The sequence below is a fragment of the Solea solea genome, chromosome 12, assembly GCF_958295425.1.
Source record: "Solea solea chromosome 12, fSolSol10.1, whole genome shotgun sequence".
Lineage (NCBI taxonomy): Eukaryota > Metazoa > Chordata > Actinopteri > Pleuronectiformes > Soleidae > Solea > Solea solea.
This window is the reverse complement of record NC_081145.1, coordinates 25730349-25758116: the sequence shown is the minus strand read 5'-3', so window position 1 is coordinate 25758116 and position 27768 is coordinate 25730349. Positions and strand designations below refer to the sequence as shown.

At 40.5% G+C, this 27768-nt stretch overlaps 2 protein-coding genes and 1 non-coding gene across 4 annotated transcripts in view; all 3 read left to right on the top strand.

The window, feature by feature from the left end:
- The window catches only part of LOC131469853 (NACHT, LRR and PYD domains-containing protein 12-like), a 68234-nt gene extending 52708 nt beyond the window's left edge, over positions 1-15526 (top strand). The window contains exons 17-22 of the mRNA XM_058645255.1: positions 11529-11702; positions 12463-12639; positions 12890-13066; positions 13251-13427; positions 13594-13767; positions 14777-15526. Coding sequence (XP_058501238.1) covers positions 11529-11702; positions 12463-12639; positions 12890-13066; positions 13251-13427; positions 13594-13767; positions 14777-14786 — 889 coding nt within the window. The 3' untranslated portion in view covers positions 14787-15526. The remainder of the gene's footprint in view (positions 1-11528; positions 11703-12462; positions 12640-12889; positions 13067-13250; positions 13428-13593; positions 13768-14776) is intronic.
- On the top strand, positions 3953-4024 carry trnad-guc (transfer RNA aspartic acid (anticodon GUC)). Its single transcript has one exon. It is a non-coding gene; the product is annotated as a tRNA-Asp (tRNA).
- A 310-nt stretch (positions 15527-15836) lies between the features above and the next one.
- On the top strand, positions 15837-26077 carry LOC131469850 (NACHT, LRR and PYD domains-containing protein 12-like). 2 transcript variants are annotated; one of them, XM_058645249.1, is made up of 12 exons: positions 15837-15888; positions 17502-17653; positions 17935-18084; positions 18945-19064; positions 19617-19843; positions 20020-21817; positions 22494-22670; positions 22858-23034; positions 23236-23412; positions 23572-23748; positions 25022-25195; positions 26001-26077. In XM_058645249.1, exons 3-12 carry the CDS (start codon positions 17936-17938, stop codon positions 26008-26010), a joined length of 3186 nt encoding a protein of 1061 aa, XP_058501232.1. In that variant the 5' UTR covers positions 15837-15888; positions 17502-17653; position 17935; the 3' UTR covers positions 26011-26077. The 2 variants fall into 2 exon arrangements, with proteins under 2 accessions (XP_058501232.1, XP_058501233.1); XM_058645250.1 differs by lacking the exons at positions 15837-15888; positions 17502-17653 and having other exon boundaries at positions 17721-18084.
- The last annotated feature ends 1691 nt before the right edge of the window (positions 26078-27768 follow it).

Genomic DNA, 27768 nt, shown 5'->3' with positions numbered 1-27768 from the left:
TGAAGCTTCTGTCTGATCTTGTGGAGAGTCCAGACTACAGACTGGACACTCTGAAGACACAGAGTCCAGACGACACTCTGGAGATACAGAGTCCAGACGACACTCTGGGGTCAGTAGAGTGTTAAGAGTCAGTGTCCACTTTGATCATTGCTATACTAATCACAGTCTGTTTCCTTAGTGAAGCTGTGAGAACAGTGACACACACACACACACACTATCTATTGGTGCTTTTCCACTACACCTTTGGAACCTTGTCAGAGCAGGTACTAAAAAAACACACCAAGTACCAGGTACTATCACTGATGGAATAGAGAAATAAACGTGTCGAGTGTTGTGGAAAAGTACCTTTTGGTTTAAATGACCTTTGGTCCTCACAAAGCAACAAATACAAGAACACACACATACCTGAATCCTCAAATCCAACCCACAGATGTGTTTCCTAATGTCCCGCCCCCAGCGTTGGAAAGATATGACACTGGTATTTGTTGTGAGTGTTAGTGAGGTTAGGGTTCGGGTTCTGCTCTTTGCTGATGTCACTGAACTGAGTCTCGCCACAGTGTTTGACCTGTGACATGAAAACGTCTTCCACAACCTCACCTTGGTAGCAGAGTCTGGCTGTTGCTCATCCACTTTCAAGCCGTTTCTACCTGTTGAGTCTTATTGGTGAATCAAACACCTGACTATAATCCTACAGAAGAACTGATGCCGGTCTGAAGGCAGAGGGCGCTCACACCAACTGTTGTATACATTCAAAAATCACAGTTACTTTATGATGCCATCATGAGTGTTTGGTAAATGAGTGAATGTAAAGTAAAGTGATAAATGTAACACGTGAACATGAAGCAGCTCTGAACTGGACTGAATTATCTGCTGCTTCACTGAATCACTGCTGTGACTCTGACTCTTCTCTCAACAGGCGGAGTCTGCTCTGTCCTGTTCTGTGACGCAGCTTCAGCAGATCTGGGACAAACATCATCTGAAAAACAAACCAACCCAAACACAAACGCTGATGGTGTCGTTTTTCTGTGGCCATGACGCTGTGACATCACTTTTAACATCATCAGCTCGGTCCTGTCGTCCTGAACCTGTGACATTGTCACGTGAACATTTCACATATTCATAACATTCTTTCTGAAATGTCCGAGGTCTTCGATCCATGTGAAACGAAAAATGAAAGGAAAAAAATAAAAACAATATATATATATGTATATATATATATATATATACATATATATGTAGATAGATATAGATATACATATACATATACATACACACACACACATACACACAAGACTAGTCAAGTCAAGTCCACCGGGTGGCTTCTGGGATACACTACGATTTGACTGCTGAAGGAGAAGCACTTAGTGTACGTTAGCTCCGTATATGAGAGTGGAAATATTATCAGTGGACTTTCCATGGTGGTGACTGGCAGTCATTTTATTTCACATTAGGTAAGCCTGTAAACCTTTTAATCCATGTTTTTTTTTTAAGCACTTTGTGATGTGTTTGTGCTGCTCGTCAGTAGCAAGTTAGCAGCTAGTTAGCTTGTCACAGAGAAGTGTGGGTGTCTTAAAACAAATATACCACCGCTCTATTGTTCAAATGTTATAATGAGTGTTAAAATAATTTCTGTGAAGTGTTGAATATCACTTATGCACTGTTTCCTAATGTTTTTTACACATGTTAAGTTTTCACATTAGCGCGGTTATTTTGGTTGGGGAAATGTTATACAATTTGTCAACTGTTTGTTTTTTTATAAATATATGTCAAAAAACAATTTGATATCGAAAGACAATACAACTGTGTGAGTTTCTGTGTGTGAAATCAATCGTTTTCCATAGCTAAAGAGATATCAGTTATGTAGTTCACTCAATTCATAACTGTGTCCTCTTTAAGGGCTCGAACCAGGACACTGCATATTTTTATTTTATTTAAAGTGGTGATCCCAGACCCTTTTGAGTTTATATGATCATATTTACATGTAAGTTTACGGGTTAAAGTATAACCTGGTTACAACAACATTAAACATCTGCCTTTATCACATAATCATCATTTGAGGTCAGTGCACGATCCTGATTAAAAACAAATAAAAACAACAGCTTCAATTAAATAATCCATTATGTGTTTGTAACTTTACACTTTCAGAAGTAAAATAATTATAATAATTTAGGATAATTACAGAAAAATAAATATTTCGGTATTTTGCAATACACTAGAGGGCGCTGCAGGACTACGATATTTTGCCGAGCTGCCGTCCATGTTGTGTCATCGGCCGTTTCTCAATACTCAAGTAAGCAAGTATGTACTTGCTTACTTGGGAAGTATATACTTGAGAAGTACGCTGGGAGTATATACTTGCCAAGTACGGGAGTACACAAGTATGTGGTTGTTTCTCAATACTCAAGTATGCAAGTATGTATGTATTGTTCTGCTGTATATTAAATATACAGCAGAACTGGCAAGTGCTGCAGCCTCATAACCGCCACCTACAGTGTTGATAAATGAACATATGAAATACTTTTAATAAATGCATATATATGTTGTTATTATTTTTACATTTTAAATATTTAACTTCATTTTTTAATTTATTTCTTTTAAAATATACAATACAAATAATACGATGTGGAAAATAGATATATTACAGCATTGTAGAGTAGTATATATATATATATATATATATATGTATGTATGACATATATGTATGTGTACAAATATATACTACTCTACATACTATACTATACATATCTAATATTTACATATTATATTTAAATACAGATACAATGACCGTGCGACTTTAATATAAATCTAACATTCAAAGTTAAAATAAATAAAACATTAACAATATACAAACCTTCAAACTGTCAGGTCAAAACGTTTCCATTAAAAACAAAATAACACGTCAACAACAAATCTATGGATCACACCGAGCATTAATGACAGCGACGTCTGAGCCAGCGGATCATTTCATCAGGACAGGCCGAGGTAACGCTGCTCTGTGCCGGGCACAGTGAGCGCCGAACGTCCGCAGAGGCGGAGCTGATCACCTCCGACAAACGTCGCTGCCAAACTATAAATACGTCAGATCTTCATACACAAACCACATGTTTGAATTCTAAATGACTCATTTCTGATGTTAAAACTTTGTTCCGGGACACAGAAAAATATTTATTTCAGATTTATATTTCTATTATTTGCTCCTATGCTCCGCCGAAATGTATTCTGGGATACATGGCCATCGCAAGTACGCTTAAGTCACCTCCGATGCATACTTGGTAAAAATGGGCGGAGAGAGAACACTTCCGGGTTTGAGAACCGTCCTCGCTGTTCGCTTACTTGAGAATTGGAACAGAACGACTGAGGCTGATGACGTTTTCACAAGTACGGGAGTACGCAAGTACGCACAAGTACGCACACGTATGGATATAGAGAAACGGCCATCATGTGTTAATCGGAATACCCGAGGTAATAAATAAGATGACACACAAGAAGGCAATTAACCATTTTTTTTAACTTTTTAATTTAACTTTTACAACAGAACTATCTCAATATGAAAAGAAGGTCATAATGTTCGAGACTACATATCACAGTCTAATCACAATCTGATCGTTATACGTCGTATATCTGAAATGATATCTAATTAGTATTACGTATCATCTCATCATTGTGGGATGTAATAACATAACATAAATAACACAAGTTCGAAAAGTTTGACAAACGTTATAAAACGCCGTAGAAGTAACTGAAAGATTGTCCTCTGGCGTCGATGTCTCACTCACTGGAACGTGCAGGCGTCTTGACTCTAACTATCAAAACGGGTAAACATCCCGTTATTGGCCACAAATATATTATATCCGCAGTGATAGGAAACTACAATAAAGAATTAATAGAAAAAGTGAAGTGAAACTTAGCTATACAAGGAATAAAGAGGTCAACGATCAGCAGTGTTGACACCTCCTCGTTAGTATAGTGGTGAGTATCCCCGCCTGTCACGCGGGAGACCGGGGTTCAATTCCCCGACGGGGAGATAGAGGGTTTTTTTTCCATGTGGGGAAAAAAAGAAATTGAGGCCGTTCTCTTGTAAAGATCTCTCTAAAAATCGGACTTTCTGTTGAACTGTGCCCTCAATTATTATTTGTTGATTTGTATTCATTATTTATTGATGTTTGGCAAACTTCACAAGCCACCTGTGATACTGAGCCTGTCCAATAAAAGAACTAAGAACTATGGGAGACGAAATTCTTGGGCCACCTTCGTTTGGAAGGGTTAAAGGACACGATTCTAACAGAGACCCACCACTGAACACGCAGATCAGCTGCTGGCAGATGAGGAAAAGGACGCTGAGTCTTATGCGGAGCTGATCCACTTCATGGATGATAAGAGTTTGTCGCTGGTGACGCCAGAGGCAGCCCATGACGGGAGTCTCCCTCCTAAAGACAATTCTGAGACGGGCGTTGCACATCCCGTCCTACCCTCAAGACATTTATTCTGTGAAAGCAGCTACTACCTCGTCAGCTCGGTCCAGTCGTCCCGAACCTGTGACATTGTGACATGTGAGCATTTCACATATTCACAACTTCATTCTTTACGAGACGTTTTCCGTTCACGACCGTGTTACTCCCATCATGCCTTTTTGGCTGTTGTTCACGAACGCGCTGAGCAAGTAGATCTAATTCTTCTGTTATCTTAGTTTCACATTCACAATTGGAAATTCACAAACAAAAACAAATGTCTCTGTGTTTATTAAAGAAAGTACAAAAAGAACAGTATATATATATATATATATATATATATATATATATATATATATATCAACGATCTCCCCCTCACAGAACAAAAAACTATCATAACTCTTAATGTATGCTGTAACTTGTAAAGTAAACTGACTGCCATACTCTCGCACTTTTTTTCTTTCCACCTCTCATTCATTTTTGTTTACTTTTGATGTTAAATTTGTTCCATTTCTGATTGCAGCAGCATACTTGTACTGTATTTACTAGGAAAACAATGGAAGTTGAATGGAAGTCTCCATAATTATTTGTTTCTCTACTATCCTCTCGGCTTTTATTTTGAATTGACGCTTTTACTTTTGGGTCACCTGACTTCCTGTCCTTCACTTCGTTCCTCAGAAGGAAAAAATGGCAAAATAAGTAGTCAAAAAATAAACGGCCCGAAAAAACAAGCCTGTGTTGCACAGTTGGTTTGACATAATTCAATGAAGTGGTTTAAGTGCATAATAGTTTTTATTTTGAATATCAAACTGACGTAATACTGGTCATTTTTTTAACCGTTTACACAGACTGTAGATGAAGTCTGTGTTGTCTGTTGAGAGTGATGTCAGTTGTTCAGTGAGTCCTTTGCAGATGATTACTCAAGTGAAAGTGAAACTACTCTGACTTTGGTTCAGTCGCCATTTTAACGGCGCAGCACAAAGACATAACGGTGAGTATTGACGTGATTATAACGTAATATACGATTATATATGATGATTTAGTGTGTTAAAGTAAAAGTATGTTACCAGAAAACCGGTTATTTATTTATTTATTTAGCTTTCTTCAGGGAATTTTCAAGCATGATTATTAGATCCTGTGATGAAGGATTTGTGCAATTTACTTCGGTGTTTATATACTGTATTTCATTTATTTATTTTGTTCTTTCTCTGTTGTTACCTTTTTGTATTTAAGATTATATATAATAAAATAATGCCAACAATATAATATATTGCCTCTGGCAGAAAATGACTTTGGTAGAAGTTGAAGTGACTTTTTATAATATTACTCAAGTAAAGATCTTAAAGTACATGACATTTACTCTACTCGAGTATCAGATGTCATCTTCTGATATAAAATGTACCTACGTTTTAGAAGTAAAAGTATCTAGAAATAAAGTATAGTACAGATACGTGGATTTTGTAGTACAACGAAGTATTTGTATTGTTACATTACAACACTGCTTAATCCTGGCAGATTATAATGGAAATGGAAGTCAGTCGTCATTTGTTTTTCCTAAATGTGAAGTGCGCCACGTCCTCTCCTTTACAATATTTCTACTCTGACGGTCCAAGCAGTCCATATCCGGTTTTGAAGTCCGGTAAAATCGAACACAAAGTTCAAAATAATCCAAGCGACTATAAATGATCATTTTGATTAAAAATTAAATAACTATGTCAAATAACCCATTACTAAAATGTATTTATTTAATTGAAATAAAATTACACAATTTAGTAGGTGAGTACTTCACAAATAGTATGAAGTACTTTTACTGTGTGGCATTTTCTAATCTTCAAATAAACACATGGGAAATCTAAATAAAGGCTGAACCATCAGAACTGTTTGCAATAAAGTCAGAGGCTCATGTGTTTGTGATATCTCAGGGTCAAAATACTTCAGTAACATACAAGCAGAGTAGCCTAGCACCATCTACTGGACATAGGCTGCTATGGCACACAAATGTCACTCAATCACCTTCACTGTGGCCACAGAAGATTGAGCTCCATGCAAGTAACATGAAGTGCAGATTTCATAAAACACCTTCTCTAACAGAAAACTCCTGTTGTGTTTCAGTTTTCTCTCGTGTGATTGGTCACTGGACTGAACACAGATCCACATCAGATGTCCTCCAGGAAACAGGAATGAAGAGGTAACTCTTTAAAGTGCAAATATGATGCTTTCAGTGGAGCAGTGTTAAGTAAGTGAGGAGCTCATTTGCACAAACTAATGAGAAAAAGTGCTTTTTATATATTAGGTTTACAATAGGTTTTATAAGTTATTTTACTCAAACGAGCTCTGTAAATATGTGTGTGTGTCTCAGAATGACTGAAGTCCAGCAGATGAGTGATTGTGTGGAGAAAGACGAGGACAGAGCAGAGTCTCCAGGACCCAGCTGTCTGCCTGTGAAGAGTGACCAGTCTATGGGTTATCCTCCAAACCTCAGTCATGAACCTGGAGCCTCAGACACAAAGTAAGAGACAGTTTGTCCAGTGAAGTGTGTTAGCAGCAGATCATTCCAGGTGGCAGTAATGCACCTTTCAGCTGTTTGACCAACTGTCATAAAAACTTTTATTATGAGGAAATTTGAAAATAAAATAAATGAAAATAATAATATGAACAAATACAAACAGAAGATCGGGTTCATCTTATAGTGAATGAAATTAGAATCAGTGAAATTAATTGATAACAGAATAGATTAGAATGCCTTTTATTGTCATTATACAGTGTACAACGAGGTGATTAGTAATAATAAAGATAACTCTGATTACTTCTACAACTACATCAAACAGATTAAAACTGATGATGTGGATCAAAAATCATCTCCTTAGTTTTCATTAGTGTTCAGCATGAGATGATGATTCGTACACCACGACCTGAACAAGTCAGTCTCTCTCTAACAGAGGGATGGACAGTCATCAGCATGTAAAAGACTCAGAATTATGGTGTCATCAGAACATTTTTGAAATATAATTTTACTGGAGGATAAAGCAGTAGAAGATGGATGGATGTTGGTTTGGAACGAGAACAGACTGGGACACTTGTTAAACTTTGTAGGAACATTGTTGACATTGACTGGATTGGCCTTGGCCATAGTTTCCATGTATGATAATAGAAGACTTCCATGGCTCTGGAACAATAGGATTCTCTATCAGTTTTTCAAAAATAGCACAGAAAGCATCACTAAGTTCAGAAGAGCAATTTTTTTAGCACAAAGGCTGATAAACCATCAGGTCCTGTAGATTTCCTACTGCCGTCATGTCTAAATGCTGACAGTACCTGTAGAGGATCAATTTTTACACATAGATCAGCGACCACAAGCTGTAAATCTGTCAATGAGGGTGTCACATGTGGATCATCAAATCTAGAGAAAAGAAATCATTCAAGATCATTCCCTTCACTCCATACTCTGGAGGTCACACTGACCACTGAGGCTTGTTTCTGATCAAAGTGTCTAAACAAAGACCATCATCAGTGATGGATGCGATGTGAATAAAACCCTGTTTGTGTTTGCAGAGGTCAGAATCAGAGACAGAGAGCAGAGTGTCCAGGACCCAGCTGTCTGTCTGTGAAGAGTGACTGGTCTATGGATCAACCTCCAAATGTCAGTCATGAACCTGGAGCCTCAGAGACAAAGTAAGAAACAGTTTGTCCTGTGTCATGAAGAACATCATTCTCATGTTACCGTCAGTGTGAAAGTTGTACGTCTGTCTCAGCCACACACACGTCCACCTGTCCCTGACATGTTAGTAATAAAGAAATGTCTTCACAGACACAAGTTTGCCGTTTCTGTGGACGAGCACACGTCCTGCTGTCCTCTGTGTCAGGATGTCCTGAAGGATCCAGTCTCCACCAGCTGTGATCACTGCTTCTGCAGATGCTGCATCTCCTCATACTGGGACCAGTCTGGTCCACCAGGAGACTCCTGCTGTCCCCAGTGTGGGAAAAGACCCAGAACAGGACATGGACCACAGACCATCAGTGTACAGAGTAAGACTTGTAAGGAGAGCAGCTCCCATCAGCACTAGCACACTTTAGAAATGGAAAAACAGGAGAAGAATGTTTAAAAGTTAAAATGTTACTCATTTTAACTCGTGTGATCATGAAGATGATGGTGTTAAACTCTCTGCTGCCCCCTGTAGGTTCAGGAAATTCAGGTTTACACGTTGGTCTGCAGGAGGTTCTAGATGAACATAAGATGAGTCTGAGGAGGAGATTTGAACATGTGACTGAAGGAACTGATGGAAGAGGAAGTAGAACCCTCCTGAACAGGATCTTCACTGAGCTCTACATCACAGAGGGACAGAGTGAAGAGGTCAATACTCAACATGAGGTGATGCAGCTGGAGACGACCTCCAAGAAGAAGACGGTCCAGGACACTCCCATCAAGTGCTGTGACATCTTTAAAGCCTTACCTGACCAGCAGGGGCGTATCAGAGTCGTCCTGACCAACGGTGTTGCTGGTGTTGGAAAAACCTTCTCGGTGCAGAAGTTCACTCTGGACTGGGCCGAGGGTTTGGAAAACCTGGATGTGAATCTGCTGATTGTGCTTTCGTTCAGGGAGCTGAACCTGATCAGAGATGAGCAGCACAGTCTTCTCACACTGCTCCATGTTTTCTATCCAACATTACAGAAGGTCAGAGCAGAGAACCTCGCTGTGTGTAAACCTTTGTTCATCTTTGACGGCCTGGATGAAAGCAGACTCTCACTGGACTTCAACAGCAGGACGCTTGTTTCTGACGTCACACACAGGTCATCAGTCAACGTGCTGCTGACCAACCTCATCCAGGGGAATCTGCTTCCCTCGGCTCTCATCTGGATAACTTCCCGACCTGCGGCGGCCAATCAGATCCCTCCTACATGTGTTGACAGGGTAACAGAAGTACGAGGCTTCACTGACGACCAGAAGGACGAGTTCTTCAGGAAGAGATCCAGAACTGAAGATGTGTCCAGCAGAATCATCTCACACATCAAGACGTCCAGGAGCCTCCATATCATGTGTCAAATCCCAGTCTTCTGCTGGATCAGTGCTACAGTTCTGGAGCACATGTTGACCACAGAGCAGAGAGGAGAGCTGCCCAAGACCCTGACAGACCTGTACTCACACTTCCTGCTGGTTCAGACAAAGAGGAAGAAGAACAAGTACGATAAAGGATCTGAGACGAGTCCACAGGAACTGATGGAGGCCGACAGGGACGTTCTTCTGAAGCTGGGGAGGCTGGCCTTTGAACATCTGCAGAAAGGAGACATCATGTTCTACCAAGAAGACCTGGACCGGTGTGGTCTTAGTGTGACAGAGGCCTCGGTGTACTCAGGGGTTTGTACAGAGATCTTCAGAAGAGAGAGCGTGATCTTCCAGAAAACGGTCTACTGCTTTGTTCATCTGAGCGTTCAGGAGTTTCTGGCCGCAGTCTACATGTTCCACTGTTTCACCAACAGGAAGACAGAGGTACTGCAGGACTTCTTCAGAAAAAAAGATGGTGATGATGATGGTGGTGGGTACACTTCTCTGGATGTGTTCCTGAAAGGAGCCATGGAGAAATCACTTCAAAGTGAAAATGGTCACCTGGACCTGTTTGTTCGCTTCCTTCATGGACTCTGTCTGGAGTCCACCCAGAGACTCTTAGGAGGTCTGCTGGGTCAGACTCAGAACAGTCCAGAAATCATCCAGAGAGTCATTGAGAATCTGAAGAAGATGAACAAGTACCACATCTCACCTGACAGAAGCATCAACATCTTCCACTGTCTGACAGAGATGAAAGACCAATCAGTGCATCAGGAGATCCAAGAGTTCATGAAGTCAAAGGACAGAGGACAGAAACTCTCTGAGATCCACTGTTCAGCTCTGGCCTACATGCTGCAGATGTCTGAGGAGGTTCTGGATGAGTTGGACCTGAACAAGTACAACACAACGGTCCAGGGAAAACGCAGACTGATTCCAGCTGTGAGGAACTGCAGGAAGGCTCTGTGAGTTCAGACATGATCAATAACATCATCAATCAGTGATGATTAATGGTTTGATTCATCAAATATTCTTCTCACTTTGTGAGTCCGCTGTGTTGTTTTTCTGCAGATGTTTTAAATGTTGAAAGTTTAAAGTGCACATTTATCAGCTGGTTACGATTCTTGCTTGAACAGAATGAAAACACTTTTTAGACCTCACTGTGGACGTCTACACGGTTTAAAGCAGGGGTGTCAAACTCATTTTTGTTCAGGGGCCACATCCAGCACAATTTGATCTCAAGGGGGCTGGACCAGTAAAAATAGTAAAATAATAGCATAATAACCTATGAACAACAAGAACTCCTTTGTTTTGTCTCCTTTGTTTTACATTTAATGAAGGATATTTTTACAAAACATGAAATTTCTTGAGAAATTTAAGTGCAATTTCAACAATATCATGCCTAAATGTTCATTTACACAGCACACTGGATCTATAAAGGCACAAACATTTAGTCACGGGTATCTGGAGCATTTGACATTACGTTTAGATTAGTGTGAAATTTTAACAAATTCATCCTGTGGGCCGGATTGGACCGTCTGGCGGGCCGGTTCGGGCCCCCGGGCCGTATGTTTGACACCCCTGGTTTAAAGCAAAACCCAAAGACCTGATCAGATCCAGAGTCTGCTGACTTTACATTCAGACACAGAGTAGTCGAGTGACGGTAGCTCGTTAATAACCATCAGCTGTGAAGTCAGTGCTGATCGGGTCTGTGTGTCCAACATGTCTGAGTTTGACATGAGTCCAGGTCCCAGGTGTGCTTCACACACTCAGACTGTGGACATGATGGACAACTCACTGTGACTCCATGTTCATGTAGGACATGAAAGATGTTTCCTGTCATATACAACAAGAGAAGACGAAAATGTCAACATGTCTTCTCATGTGTTTGATTTTCACCTTTGATATTTTTCTAGAATCACAGACTGGATTATTGTGAACTCTCAGAGACTCAATGTGAAGTCCTGGTCTCAGCCCTGAACACTTGATCAAACACTGACTAGTTTCAAGCAGCAACTTCTCTTGTTTTATTCTTTATTCAGATTGAGGGACTCCTATTTGTCAGAGATCAGCTGTTCTTCTGTGGTCTCAGCTCTGAAGTCCAACCCCTCCCACCTGAGAGAGCTGGACCTGAGCTGGAACGATCTGCAGGATTTAGGAGTGAAGTTGCTGTGTTCTGGACTGGAGAGTCCACATTGTAGACTGGAGACTCTGAAGTAAGTTCACAGACTTGCCGTTGTTCATTAAATTAAAAACTTTAATATTAATGAAACTTTCTTTCATTAATATTAAACTAGTCTGGACAGATACATATTCACATATTCATATTATCGCATATCACGATATTTGCCGTCAAATTTGATATTTTTTACGATATCTGATCTTGAACGGCTGCCGTGTGTTTTCAGAATTTTATTTTGAAAAGAAAATCCCAACGGAATTGGATTGCATGATGCACAAAGTGCTTGATACAGTGTTTTGGATATAAAGCAGGAGAAAATGGAGAGTGGGAGAATTTAAATGAGGTCATGTGTCGGGTGTTGATGAAGCAGCGCAGCATCACAAACCTGCGCTCTCACCTCAGAGTCCATCATCCTGCACAGTTTGCTCGACCAGACTCCACAACATCAGCTTGGGAGAAAACTTTCAGCAGCACCGCAAGTAGCTAACCATACTGGAAGCATTTCTCAAAACAGCCAAATATAAAAGAATGAATGCACCACTGCTGTAACCTGCTACCTTGTCAAAACTATGGTTCTGTTTCATGCAGTCGTAAAAACATAATTTAAGGGCAATCATTCAAAATGTCACTTTTTATTTATATAATCAAATATCGCGATATTTCAGTAACACAATATCTAGATATTTAATTTTGTTATCACCCAAGTCTACATTAAACTCATTTTATTCACTGATGAATCAATGACAAACACACGCAGTCGTTGTCTAAAGTCTCTTGTTTTATTCTTTATTCAGTTTGAGTTGCTGCAGTTTGTCAGAGATCAGCTGTTCTTCTCTGGTCTCAGTTCTGAAGTCCAACTCCTCCCACCTGAGAAAACTGGACCTGAGTCAGAACCAGGATCTGCAGGATTCAGGAGTGAAGCTGCTGTGTTCTGGACTGGAGAGTCCACATTGTAAACTGAAGACTCTGAAGTGAGTTCACTGACTGAAGCTGCTGTTGTTTTTTTAAACTTTCATCAGACTCACTGATTCTGACATTATTTTTGTTGAGTAAGAATTTACTTATTGATTCATCAGTTATTGTTTTTGGACTTTTATTTGTTTTTCTCCTGACAAACATTTTTGTGCTGCTCATACAGGGTTTTTGGGTCTCTGTGTTTTGATGCTCAGGCAACACACACACACATGTTGTCTAAAGTCTCATGTTTTATTCTGCATTCAGGTTGAGGAGCTGCTATTTGTCAGAGATCAGCTGTTCTTCTATAGTCTCAGTTCTGAAGTCCAACTCCTCCCACATGAGAGAACTGGACCTGAGTGAAAACTATGATGTGCAGGATTCAGGAGTGAAGCTGCTGTGTTCTGGACTGGAGAGTCCACATTGTGGACTGGAGACTCTGGGGTGAGTTCACTGACAGAAGCTGCTGTTGTTTTTTTTTTTATACTTTCATTTCATTAACATTAAACTCATTTGATTCACTGATGAATGAATGAAACACACACTCTCACTCTCTCTCTCTCTCTCTCTCTCTTACACTCTCACACACAGTCGTTGTCTAAAGTCTCATGTTTTATTCGTTATTCAGGTTGAGGGGCTGCAGTTTGTCAGAGATCAGCTGTTCTTCTCTGGTCTCAGTTCTGAGGTCTAACTCCTCCCACCTGAGAGACCTGGACCTGAGTCACAACTATGATCTGCAGGATTCAGGAGTGAAGCTGCTGTGTTCTGGACTGGAGAGTCCACATTGTAGACTGAAGACTCTGAAGTGAGTTCACTGACTAAAGCTGCTGTTGTTGTTTAAATCTTTCATTTCATTAAAATTAAACTCATTTGATTCTCTAACGAATGAATGAATGAATGAATGAATAAAACAAACACACACATACACACACAGCCGTTGTCTAAAGTCTCATGTTTTATTCTTTATTCAGGTTGAGTAACTGCAGTTTGTCAGAGATCAGCTGTTCTTCTCTGGCCTCAGCTCTTAAGTCCAACTCCTCCCACATGAGAGAACTGGACCTGAGTGAGAACAATCTGCAGGATTCAGGAGTGAAGCCTCTGTCTGATCTTGTGAAGAGTCCGGACTACAGACTGGACACTCTGAGGTCAGTAGAGTGTTAGAGTCCATTTTGATCAGTGTTGTACTAATCACAGTCAGAGCAGACATCCAGTGTTTCCTTGAAGTGAAGCTGTGAGAGCAGACAGGCTTCATGATTGGACACTAAGACAAAGAGAGACAACAGTCGGCCAATCAGACGCGCCCTGAGCTGCTGGTGATCGTGTGACAAATAAGTTACAATGACACATTCTTTGACCCACTTCCTTTAGAGTACCAGAGTAAAATGGTACGGATAGGGCGGAGCTAGACCGGCTACACCCACGACATTCAGCTGATTGGCACAGCCCACCCCCTGCCTACCAACCAAAGGTACTGTTCTCAGTGGAAACACAAGCCTGAACCAGGACATTACCATTCCAAACCGAACCATACCATGATGGAAACGTCTCAAGACAGATTTCTTCTGATTTAAAAAGGGAAGTAAGCAGGACGTGTCTTTCATCTGCCACACTAAGTTTCCTTGGCCGTCCACGATTGTCAGGGTCGCCCGTGTCTTTGTGCTTCTTCCAAACATCTTGAACGGCACATGTTGAAACCTCAGTCTGCTCTGAAGTCTTTGCCTGGCTGAGACTTTGCTGATGTCGCTGAACGACCTTGTGTCTTGTTGATCTTCTCAGTCTCGCCACAGTGTCTGACCTGTGACATGAAAACGTCTTCCACAACCTCACCTTGGTAGCAGAGTCTGGCTGTTGCTCATCCACTTTCAAGCCGTTTCTACCTGTTGAGTCTTATTGGTGAATCAAACACCTGACTATAATCCTACAGAAGAACTGATGCTGGTCTGAAGGCAGAGGGCGCTCACACCAACTGTTGTATACATTCAAAAATCACAGTTACTTTATGATGCCATCATGAGTGTTTGGTAAATGAGTGAATGTAAAGTAAAGTGATAAATGTAACACATGAACATGAAGCAGCTCTGAACTGGACTGAAGTCTCTGCTGCTTCACTGACTTCACTCACTGCTGTGACTCTGACTCGTCTTCTCTCAACAGGTGGGAGTGATGATGATCTTCATCCTGAGTCCTGCTCTGTGACGCAGATTCAGCAGATCTGGGACAAACATCATCTGAAGGACAAACCAAACAAACACAAACGCTGATGGTGTCGTTTTTCTGTGGCCATGACGCCGTGACATCACTTTTAACCTCGTCAGCTCGGTCCAGTCGTCCCGAACCTGTGACATTGTGACATGTGAACATTTCACATATTCACAACTTCATTCTTTACGAGACGTTTTCCGTTCACGACCCTGTTACTCCCATCATGCCTTTTTGGCTGTTGTTCACGAACTCTTCTGTTATTTAAGTTTCACATTCACAATTGGAAATTCACAAACAAAAACAAATGTCTCTGTGTTGATAAAAGAAAGTACAAAAAGAACAGTGTATATATATATCAACGATCTCCCCCTCACAGAACAAAAAACTATCATAACTCTTAATGTATGCTGTAACTTGTAAAGTAAACTGACTGACCATACTCTCGCACTTTTTTTCATTTCGTTTACTTTTGATGTGTTGTGTTCAAGATTGCAGCAGCATACTTGTACTGTATTTACTAGGAAAACAATGGAAGTTGAATGGAAGTCTCAATAATTATTTGTTTCTCTACTATCCCTCCGCTTTTATTTTGAGTTGAAGCTTTTCCTTTTGGGTCACCTGACTTCCTGTTCTTCACTTCGTTCCTCAGAAGGAAAAAAAGGTAAAATAAATAGTCAAAAAATAAACGGCCCGAAAAAACAAGCCTGTGTTGCACAGTTGGTTTGACATAATTCAATGAAGTGGTTTAAGTGCATAATAGTTTTTTATTTTGAATATCAAATGAATGTTGAATATCAAACTCCTACTGGTTATTTACACAGACTGTAGATGAAGTCTGTGTTCTTTTGTAATCATTTCTCTTGTTTACTTTGGAACGGCACAGTCAAAGGTTTTGGCTTCTGGATTAATGAGACTTGATCCAGTGAAACTGAGATCTATGCTTCTGAAACAGAGTCAGCACAGTAAGCTAATGTTGTCATTTCCAGAGGGAGGCAAAGTGAAAGTGAAACTACTCTGACTTTGGTTCAGTCGCCATTTTAACTGCGCAGCACAAAGACATAACGGTGAGTATTGACGCGATTACAACGGTAATATGCGATTATATATGATGATTTAGTGTGTACAAGTAAAAGTATGTTACCAGAAAACCGGGTTTGCTATGGGCAATGTGGGCGACTGTCAGGGCGCAATATATGTGAGGGCGACCTAAAAACAACTAAAAGCAGAACTCGCCAGTTTTCTACACTACCGCTCATTTCCATGTTAAATTAGTGGAGTGGGCGCTGGGGAAAAACCCAGGTTGAAAATATGCTGTTTCTCTGTACAAAACTGGTGTGTTATCATAACTGGAACTGTTCAAGTGGTATCAGGATGATGCAAAACAAGACTCGTACATAAAATACGAAAAAGTTTACTGCAGGAATCTTTTTTATGTAGTTTTTTTAATTTATTTTTTTAGCTTTCTTCAGGGAATTTTCAAGCATGATTATTAGATTCTGTGATAAAGTATTTGTGCAATTTACCTCGGTGTTTATATACTGTATTTCATTTATTTATTTAGTTTTTTTCTCTGTTGTTACCTTTTTGTATTTAAGATTATATATAATAAAATAATGCCAACAATATAATATATTGCCTCTGCCAGAAAATGACTTTGGTAGAAGTTGAAGTGACTTTTTATAATATTACTCAAGTAAAGATCTTAAAGTACATGACATTTACTCTACTCGAGTATCAGATGTCATCTTCTGATATAAAATGTACCTACGTTTTAGAAGTAAAGGTATCTAGAAATAAAGTATAGTACAGATACGTGGATTTTGTACTTAAGTACAACGAAGTATTTGTATTGTTACATTACAACACTGCTTAATCCTGGCAGATTATAATGGAAATGGGAGTCAGTCGTCATTTGTTTTTCCTAAATGTGAAGTGCGCCACGTCGTCTCCTTTACAATATTTCTACTCTGACGGTCCAAGCAGTCCATATCCGGTTTTCAAAATAAAGTCCGGTTAAAAGCGAACACAATGTTCAAAATAATCCAAGCGACTATAAATGATCATTTTGATTAAAAATGAAATAACTATGTCAAATAACCCGTTAGTAAAATGTATTTATTTAATTGAAAAAAAAATACATCATTTAGTAGGTTTTAAGTGAGTACTTAACAATTAGTATGAAGTACTTTTACTGTGTACCTTTGGAGATGTCCAGGGTCAAATTTCACATTTGCAAACAAAAACTAAAATATTTGTCTATATTTGAAGTAGTATAAAATCCACAATTTGTATTCATAGTTTATGGTTTCAATTTAATTGGATAAAGTACTTTTGTTTACTTTATGCACAAGTAGTATGAAGTACTTTTACTGTGTGGCATTTTCTAATCTTCTAATAAACACATGGGAAATCTAAATAAAGGCTGAACCATCGGAACTGTTTGTGATAAAGTCAGAGGCTCATGTGTTTGTGAAATCTCAGGGTAGAAACACCCTGAGATCAGTAACATACAAGCAGAGTAGCCTAGCACCATCTACTGGACATAGGCTGCTATGGCACACAAATGTCACTCAATCACCTTCACTGTGGCCACAGAAGATTGAGCTCCATGCAAGTAACATGAAGTGCAGATTTCATAAAACACCTTCTCTAACAGAAAACTCCTGTTGTGTTTCAGTTTTCTCTCGTGTGATTGGTCACTGGACTGAACACAGATCCACATCAGATGTCCTCCAGGAAACATTAAGGAGATTTTCAACTGCAGAGTTTCAATCAAACTGAGAAACTCTTTAAAGTGCAAATATGATGCTTTTAGTGGAGCAGTGTTAAGTAAGTGAGGAGCTCATTTGCACAAAATAATGAGAAAAAGTGCTTTTTATATATTAGGTTATATATTAAGTTATTTTGCCATAATGAGCGCTGTAAATATTGATATTGGGACGGTTTATACATTCAGTCTGTCTGTAATTATCTGCCAGACTTTTTCTGATCTTTTTTGTTTTTATGTCTTCATAAGTTTTCATTATAAGCTGTTGTTTGCTTGCCAACACACGTCTTCTCCATTTCTGCATCAGTAAATCTGTGTGTGTGTTTGTGTGTGTGTGTCTCAGAATGACTGAAGTCCAGCAGATGAGTGATTGTGTGGAGAAAGACGAGGACAGAGCAGAGTCTCCAGGACCCAGCTGTCTGTCTGTGAAGAGTGACCAGTCTATGTATCGACCTCTAAGCTTCAGTCATGAACCTGGAGCCTCAGAGACAAAGTAAGAGACAGTTTGTCCAGTGAAGTGTGTTAGCAGCAGATCATTCCAGGTGGCAGTAATGCACCCTTCAGCTGTTTGACCAACTGTCATAAAAAAATTTATTATGAGGAAACTTGCAATCAATTTTTACCAGAAGAGGAAGCAATTTATTGTTATTATCTCTTGGCCTTTTCTTCCAGTATTACAAAAATATGAATTATTATAATAATAAGTGTAGGGTCTATCACTAAAACTACTACATCTAGTATAAAAACTCCACTAGAACTGACTGAAAAACTCACTAACCACAAAGATTACCTGATTAGTTCTACAACTACAAAAAACCAGATTAAAACAACGCCATTCATCACCCCACTCACGCAACAAGTGTGGAAGCACAAACAGACGCACAGACGCACAGAGCCACTAAAAACAATCCTAAAAATGTGGGTTAATCTCCAACAACTACCAGGGAAATGTCTAAAAGCTCAATATCTGTCAGAGGAGTCTGGTGTATTTAGCGTCAGCACTGCTGATTGCGACCGGCATCACAAACCCTGCTGCTGTATTTCAGTGTATTTCACACAGCCGTGCAGTGATGACTCCGCCCACGTTGAGTAGGTACTTATTTTGTAGTGAGATGCAACATAAACCGTGCTGTGCCGAGCCGGGACCATAGTGGAAAAGGGCCATAAGTTCAGAAGAGTATATGCCGATAAACCATCAGGTCCTGTAGATTTCTTACTACTGCCCAGAGTTTACGCTAGAAAATATTTTTGACGGCCCATGTGGCCATTCATTTTTCAAAATTGCCAGACATACAGTTTTCTTAAATAGACACGCGTAACAACATGTGGATAAAACTCTGTTTGTGTTTGCAGAGGTCAGAACCAGAGACAGAGAGCGGAGTCTCCAGGACCCAGCTGTCTGTCTGTGAAGAGTGACAAGTCTTTGGAACGAATTATAAGCTTCAATCGTGAACCTGGAGACTCAGAGACACAGTAAGAGACAGTCAGATTCATAAAAGTGTTGGTTCACAACCAACCTGTGTGTCCTCAAAAACACGGAAACACACACACACACACACGAGTCATGAAGAACAAGATTCTCATGTTACTGTTTTCTCAGTCAGTGTGAAAGTTGTTGTTACGTCTGTTGGAGGGAGACTCTGAAAACAGCTTCAGATCAACAAGTCGTTTTTTTTAAATTGTGGTTCAAATTGAATTTGACTGGACTTTTGTGAAGGTAGAAGAAATAAATGTGTGTGAGGAACAGACCGACTCAAAACTGAACTCACAATCTGATGAAACTGATCAATGAATCAAACCATTGACGAGTCAGAGAGTGTGTGAGAATGAGGGTTAGAACGTTACAACAGTCAGAACCACTGTGAGACAAAGCTGTAAGAAAATAAAGTGTCTCAGATCAGAGAACAAATGTGTCTCTTCAAGTTTGTTGCTTCAGTCAACAAACGAGGGATCATTCGCTGTCTGTCTCAGCCACACACGTCCACCTGTCCCTGACATGTTAGTAATGAAGAAATGTCTTCACAGACACAAGTTTGCCGTTTCTGTGGACAAGCATACGTCCTGCTGTCCTCTGTGTCAGGACGTCCTGAAGGATCCAGTCTCCACCAGCTGTGGTCACTGGTTCTGCAGACGCTGCATCTCCTCATACTGGCACCAGTCTGGTCCACCAGGAGACTCCTGCTGTCCCCAGTGTGGGAAAAGACCCAGAACAGGACGTGGACCACAGACCATCAGTGTACAAAGTAAGACTTGTAAGGAGAGCAGCTCCCATCAGCACTAGCAGACTCAGTGTTGTAATGTAACAAAGTACAAATACATCGTTACTGTACTTAAGTAGAATTTTCACATATTTTTACTTTACGTCATGTAATCATCAGCTGCTCAGATTCTTTCTTCAGTCTGACTTCTGACGTCTCTTATCTTTCAGCAGATGTTGGTCTGCAGGAGGTTCTACATGAACATAAGATGAGTCTGAGGAGGAGATTTGAACATGTGACTGAAGGAATTGATGGAAGAGGAAGTAGAACCCTCCTGAACAGGATCTTCACTGAGCTCTACATCACAGATGGACAGAGTGAAGAGGTCAATACTCAACATGAGGTGATGCAGCTGGAGACAACCTCCAAGAAGAAGATGGTCCAGGACACTCCCATCAAGTACTGCGACATCTTTAAAGCCTTACCTGACCAGCAGGGGAGCATCAGAGTCGTCCTGACCAATGGTGTTGGAAAAACCTTCTCAGTGCAGAAGTTCACTCTGGACTGGGCCGAGGGTTTGGAAAACCAGGATGTGAATCTGCTGATTGTGCTTTCGTTCAGGGAGCTGAACCTGATCAGAGATGAGCAGCACAGTCTTCTCACACTGCTCCATGTTTTCTATCCAACATTACAGAAGGTCAGCGCAGAGAAGCTCGCTGTGTGTAAACCTTTGTTCATCTTTGACGGCCTGGATGAAAGCAGACTCTCACTGGACTTCAACAGCAGGACGCTTGTTTCTGACGTCACACACAGGTCATCAGTCAACGTGCTGCTGACCAACCTCATCCAGGGGAATCTGCTTCCCTCGGCTCTCATCTGGATAACTTCCCGACCTGCAGCGGCCAATCAGATCCCTCCTACATGTGTTGAGAGGTTAACAGAAGTACGAGGCTTCACTGACGACCAGAAGGACGAGTACTTCAGGAAGAGATCCAGAACTGAAGATCTGTCCAGCAGAATCATCTCACACATCAAGACGTCCAGGAGCCTCCATATTATGTGTCAAATTCCAGTCTTCTGCTGGATCAGTGCTACAGTTCTGGAGCACATGTTGACCACAGAGCAGAGAGGAGAGCTGCCCAAGACCCTGACAGACCTGTACTCACACTTCCTGCTGGTTCAGACAAAGAGGAAGAAGAACAAGTTTGATAAAGGATCTGAGACGAGTCCACAGGAACTGATGGAGGCCGACAGGGACATTCTTCTGAAGCTGGGGAAGCTGGCCTTTGAACATCTGCAGAAAGGAGACATCATGTTCTACCAAGAAGACCTGGAGCAGTGTGGTCTTGATGTGACAGAGGCCTCGGTGTACTCAGGAGTTTGTACAAAGATCTTCAGAGGAGAGAGTGTGATCTTCCAGAAAACAGTCTACTGCTTTGTTCATCTGAGCGTTCAGGAGTTTCTGGCCGCAGTCTACATGTGCCACTGTTTCACCAACAGGAAGACAGAGGTACTGCAGGACTTCTTCAGAAAAGAAGATGGTGATGATGATGGTGGTGGTTACACTTCTCTGGATGTCTTCCTGAAAGAAGCCATGGAGAAATCACTTCAAAGTGAAAATGGTCACCTGGACCTGTTTGTTCGCTTCCTTCATGGACTCTGTCTGGAGTCCACCCAGAGACTCTTAGGAGGTCTGCTGGGTCAGACTCAGAACAGTCCAGAAATCATCCAGAGAGTCATCGAGAACCTGAAGGAGATGAACACAGACAACATCTCACCTGACAGAAGCATCAACATCTTCCACTGTCTGACAGAGATGAAAGACCAATCAGTGCATCAGAAGATCCAAGAGTTCATGAAGTCAAAGGACAGAGGACAGAAACTCTCTGAGATCCACTGCTCAGCTCTGGCCTACATGCTGCAGATGTCTGAGGAGGTTCTGGATGAGTTGGACCTGAACAAGTACAACACAACGGTCCAGGGAAAACGCAGACTGATTCCAGCTGTGAGGAACTGCAGGAAGGCTCGGTGAGTTCAGACATGATCAATAACATCGTCAATCAGTGATGATTAATGGTTTGATTGATCAAATATTCTTCTCACTTTGTGAGTCCGCTGTGTTGTTTTTCTGCAGATGTTTTAAATGTTGAAAGTTTAAAGTGCAGATTAATCAGCTGGTTACGATTCTTGCTTTGAACTGAATGAAAACACTTTTTAGACCCCACTGTGGACGTCTACACGGTTCAAAGCAAACCCAAAGACCTGATCAGATCCAGAGTCTGCTGACGTTACATTAAGACACAGAGTAGTCGAGTGACGTTAGCTTGTTAATAACCATCAGCTGTGAAGTCAGTGCTGATCGGGTCTGTGTGTCCAACATGTCTGAGTTTGACATGAGTCCAGGTCCCAGGTGTGCTCCACACACTCAGACTGTGGACATGATGGACACCTCACTGTGACTCCATGTTCATGTAGAACATGAAAGATGTTTCATGTCAAACGCAACAAGAGAAGACGTTGATGAAAATGTCAACATGTCTTCTCATGGGTTTGATTTTCACCTTTGATATTTTTCTAGAATCACAGACTGGATTATTGTGAACTTTCAGAGACTCAGTGTGAAGTCCTGGTCTCTGCTCTGAACACATGATCAAACACTGACAGGTTTCAAGCAGCAACTTCTCATGTTTTATTCTTTATTCAGGTTGAGGGACTGCAGTTTGTCAGAGATCAGCTGTTCTTCTCTGGTCTCAGTTCTGAAATCCAACTCCTCCCACCTGAGAGAGCTGGACCTGAGCTGGAACTATTATCTGCAGAATTCAGGAGTGAAGCTGCTGTGTTCTGGACTGGAGAGTCCACTTTGTAGACTGGAGACTCTGAAGTGAGTTCACTGACTGAAGCTGTTGTTGTTTTTTAAACTTTCATTTCATTAAAATTAAACTCATTTGATTCACTGATGAATGAATGAAACACACACACACACTTTCTCACTCACACACTCTCTCTCTCTCACACACACACACACACACAGTCATTGTCTAAAGTCTCATGTTTTATTTGTTATTCAGGTTGAGGGGCTGCAGTTTGTCAGAGATCAGCTGTTCTTCTCTGGTCTCAGTTCTGAGGTCTAACTCCTCCCACCTGAGAGAACTGGACCTGAGCTGGAACAAGGATCTGCAGGATTCAGGAGTGAAGCTGCTGTGTTCTGGACTGGAGAGTCCACATTGTAGACTGGAGACTCTGAAGTGAGTTCACTGACTGAAGCTGAAGTTGTTTTAAACTCTCATTTCATTAACGTTAAACTCAATTGATTCACTTATGAATGAATGAAACACACACACACTTTCTCACTCACACACTCTCACACACACACACACACACACACACACACACACACACACACACACAGTCATTGTCTAAAGTCTCATGTTTTATTCTTTATTCAGGTTGAGGGGCTGCAGTTTGTCAGAGATCAGCTGTTCTTCTCTGGTCTCAGTTCTGAGGTCTAACTCCTCCCACCTGAGAAAACTGGACCTGAGTGACAGCAAGGATCTGCAAGATTCAGGAGTGATTCTGCTGTGTTCTGGACTGGAGAGTCCACATTGTAGACTGGAGACTCTGAAGTGAGTTCACTGACTGAAGCTAAAGTTGGTTTAAACTCTCATTTCATTAACGTTAAACTCAATGGATTCACTGATGAATGAATGAAACACACACACACTTTCTCACTCACACACACACACAGTCATTGTCTAAAGTCTCATGTTTTATTCGTTATTCAGGTTGAGGGGCTGCAGTTTGTCAAAGATCAGCTGTTCTTCTCTGGTCTCAGTTCTGAGGTCTAACTCCTCCCACCTGAGAAAACTGGACCTGAGTGACAACAAGGATCTGCAGGATTCAGGAGTGATTCTGCTGTGTTCTGGACTAGAGAGTCCACATTGTAGACTGGAGACTCTGAAGTGAGTTCACTGACTGAAGCTGCTGTTGTTTAAAACTTTCATTTCATTAACGTTAAACTCAATTGATTCACTGATGAATGAATGAAAAACACACACACACACACTCTCTCAACTCAACTCAACGTTTATTTATAGAGCCTATTTAAAAACAACCGAGCATATAGAGCATAGTAAAACACATAAGAAGCAAAAAAACAAACAAAGAGAAAACAATGGGAGTCCAACTCAGCCTGTGTTAAACGTGCTGCAGTAAAAGTAGGTTTTTAAAGACGATTTAAAATGCTCAACAGTCTCAGCGCCTCTAATGTGCCAGGGCATTCTGTTCGGCATTCAGTCCTAAAACTAACTGGTAGCCAGTGGAGTGAGGCCAATATCGGTGTGATGTGCTCACGTTTGCACTTCCCAGTCAGAAGGCGTGCTGCAGCGTTCTGCACGAGTTGCCGGGAGGTAGCCTTTGACCTTTGCTAAAATTCTGAGTTTGTAAAAACTATTCCTGATTACAGATTTCACTTGTTTGTCAAATTGATAAGCATTGTCAAAGGTCACACCAAGGTTTTTACAGATGACTGGATGTTAGCAAAAGAGGAGCCTAACAGACCAGAGAGACAGTCAGGGACATTGTGTCCAAAAATAATTATTTCAGTTTTGTCATCATTTAGATTTAGAAAGTTACTGTTCATCCAGGATTTGACATCTTTTAAACAGTCAAGCAGAGCTTGAACAGAGGCATGACAATATGATTTAAAAGGCAGGTAGATCTGAACATCATCTGCAAAGCAGTGAAAGGCCATTTTATGTTTATTAAAAATGGACCCCAGTGGCAGTATATATATAATAAAAAGAATATAGGGCCCAAGATGGAACCTTGGGGGACTCCAGAAGTGAGAGGGGCTGTGGGTGAGGAGAAATCACCTAAAACAACTGAGAATCTACGATCAGTTAGGTAGGACTGGGACCATGGGAGGGCCGAGTCTGTGATGACTACACATTGTTTTAGGCGTGATAAGAGAATTCTGTGATCAACATCAAAAGCTGCAGTTAGGTCCAGGAGCACCAAAACAGCATAGCTACTCGAGTCAACGGTAAGCAAGAGATCGCTTTTAACTCTCAAGAGAACTGTTTCCGTGCTGTGGCGTGGTTTGACTGAAACTTTTCATAAATCTCATTTCTGGTAAGAAAAGATTGCAACTGGTTAAACTGGTAAAACACTTTTTCTAAAATCTCACACACACATAGTCGTTGTCTAAAGTCTCATGTTTTATTCTTTATTCAGGTTGAGGGGCTGCAGTTTGTCAGACATCAGCTGTTCTTCTCTGGTCTCATCTCTTAAGTCCAACCCCTCCCAACTGAAAGAACTGGACCTGAGTGGGAACTATCTGCAGGATTCAGGAGTGAAGCTTCTGTCTGATCTTGTGAAGAGTCCAGACTACAGACTGGACACTCTGAGGTCAGTAGAGTGTTAGAGTCCATTTTGATCAGTGTTGTACTAATCACAGTCTGTTTCCTTAGTGAAGCGGTGAGAATAGTGACACACACACACACACACACCACTATCTATTGATGCTTTTCCACTACACTTTTGGAACCTTGTCAGAGCAGGTACTAAAAAAACACACCAAGTACCAGGTACTATCACTGATGGAATAGAGAAATAAACATGTCGAGTGTTGTGGAAAAGTACCTTATGGTTTAAATGACCTTTGGTCCTCACAAAGCAACAAATACAAGAACACACACATACCTGAATCCTCAAATCCAACCCACAGATGTGTTTCCTAATGTCCCGCCCCCAGCGTTGGAAAGATATGACACTGGTATTTGTTGTGAGTGTTAGTGAGGTTAGGGTTCGGGTTCTGCTCTTTGCTGATGTCACTGAACTGAGTCTCGCCACAGTGTTTGACCTGTGACATGAAAACGTCTTCCACAACCTCACCTTGGTAGCAGAGTCTGGCTGTTGCTCATCCACTTTCAAGCCGTTTCTACCTGTTGAGTCTTATTGGTGAATCAAACACCTGACTATAATCCTACAGAAGAACTGATGCTGGTCTGAAGGCAGAGGGCGCTCACACCAACTGTTGTATACATTCAAAAATCACAGTTACTTTATGATGACATCATGAGTGTTTGGTAAATGAGTGAATGTAAAGTAAAGTGATAAATGTAACACGTGAACATGAAGCAGCTCTGAACTGGACTGAATTATCTGCTGCTTCACTGAATCACTGCTGTGACTCTGACTCTTCTCTCAACAGGCGGGAGTGATGATGATCTTCATCCTGAGTCCTGCTCTGTGACGCAGCTTCAGCAGATCTGGGACAAACATCATCTGCAGGACAAACCAACCCAAACACAAACGCTGATGGTGTCGTTTTTCTGTGGCCATGACGCTGTGACATCACTTTTAACATCATCAGCTCGGTCCTGTCGTCCTGAACCTGTGACATTGTCACGTGAACATTTCACATATTCATAACATTCTTTCTGAAACGTCCGAGGTCTTCGATCCATGTGAAACGAAAAATGAAAGGAAAAAAAACAATATATATATATATATATATATATATATATATAGATATAGATATGTAGATAGATATACATATACATACACACACACACACACACAAGACTAGTCAAGTCAAGTCCACTGGGTGGCTTCTGGGATACACTACGATTTGACTGCTGAAGGAGAAGCACTTTTTAGCACACTGAGAGTGGAAATATTATCAGTGGACTTTCCATGGTGGTGACTGGCAGTCATTTTATTTCACATTAGGTAAGCCTGTAAACCTTTTAATCCATGTTTTTTTTAAGCACTTTGTGATGTGTTTGTGCTGCTCGTCAGCAGCTAGTTAGCAGCTAGTTAGCAGCTAGTTAGCAGCTAGTTAGCAGCTAGTTAGCAGCTAGTTAGCAGCTAGTTAGCAGCTAGTTAGCAGCTAGTTAGCAGCTAGTTAGCAGCTAGTTAGCAGCTAGTTAGCTTGTCACGGAGAAGTGTGGGTGTCTTAAAACAAATATACCACCGCTCTATTGTTCTAATGTTATAATGAGTGTTAAAATAATTTCTGTGAAGTGTTGAATGTCACTTATGCACTGTTTCCTAATGTTTTTTACACGTGTTAAGTAATATTCTAGTGAGTCTGTTACTGTTTTTTTTTTTCTTTTCTGATGTGACTGCTGAAGGAGAAACACGTCATGTACGTGAGCTCCGTATATGAGAGTAAAGAGAGAGAGAGATTTTGGGAAATTTTAGACAATTTGTCAACTGTTTGTTTTTTATATATATTTTGTCAAAAAACAATTTGATATTGAAAGACAATACAACTGTGTAAGTTTCTGTGTGTGAAGTCAATAATTGTCCATAGCTAAAGAGATATCAGTTATGTAGTTCACTCAATTCATAACTGTGTCCTCTTTAAGGTCTCGAACCAGGACACTGCATATTTTTATTTTATTTAAAGTGGTGATCCCAGACCCTTTTGAGTTTATATGATCTTATTTACATGTAAGTTTACAGGTCAAATTATAACCTGGTTACAACAACATTAAACATATATATATATAATCATAATATAATAATATAACATAATATTATTATGTTATTATATATTATTATATTCTATGTGTGTATATATATATGTATATGTGTGTATGTATGTAGTCTGAGTTTGTGTTTTTTTTATGTTTTTAATCAAATCAATCATTTGGTCAATAAAATTGGATGACAACATTAAACATCTGCCTTTATCACATAATCATCATTTGTGGTCAGTGCATGATCCTGAAACAAAAACAAAAAAACAAATAGAAACAACATGTTCAATTAAATAATCCATTATTTGTTTGTAACTTTACACTTTCAGAAGCAAAATATTTATAATAATTTAGGATAATTACAGAAAAATAAACATTTCGGTATTTTGCAATACACTAGAGGGCGCTGCAGGACTACAGTATTTTTTCCGAGCTGCCGTCCATGTTGTGTCATCATGTGTAAATCAGAATACCACAAAAGAAGGCACTTTT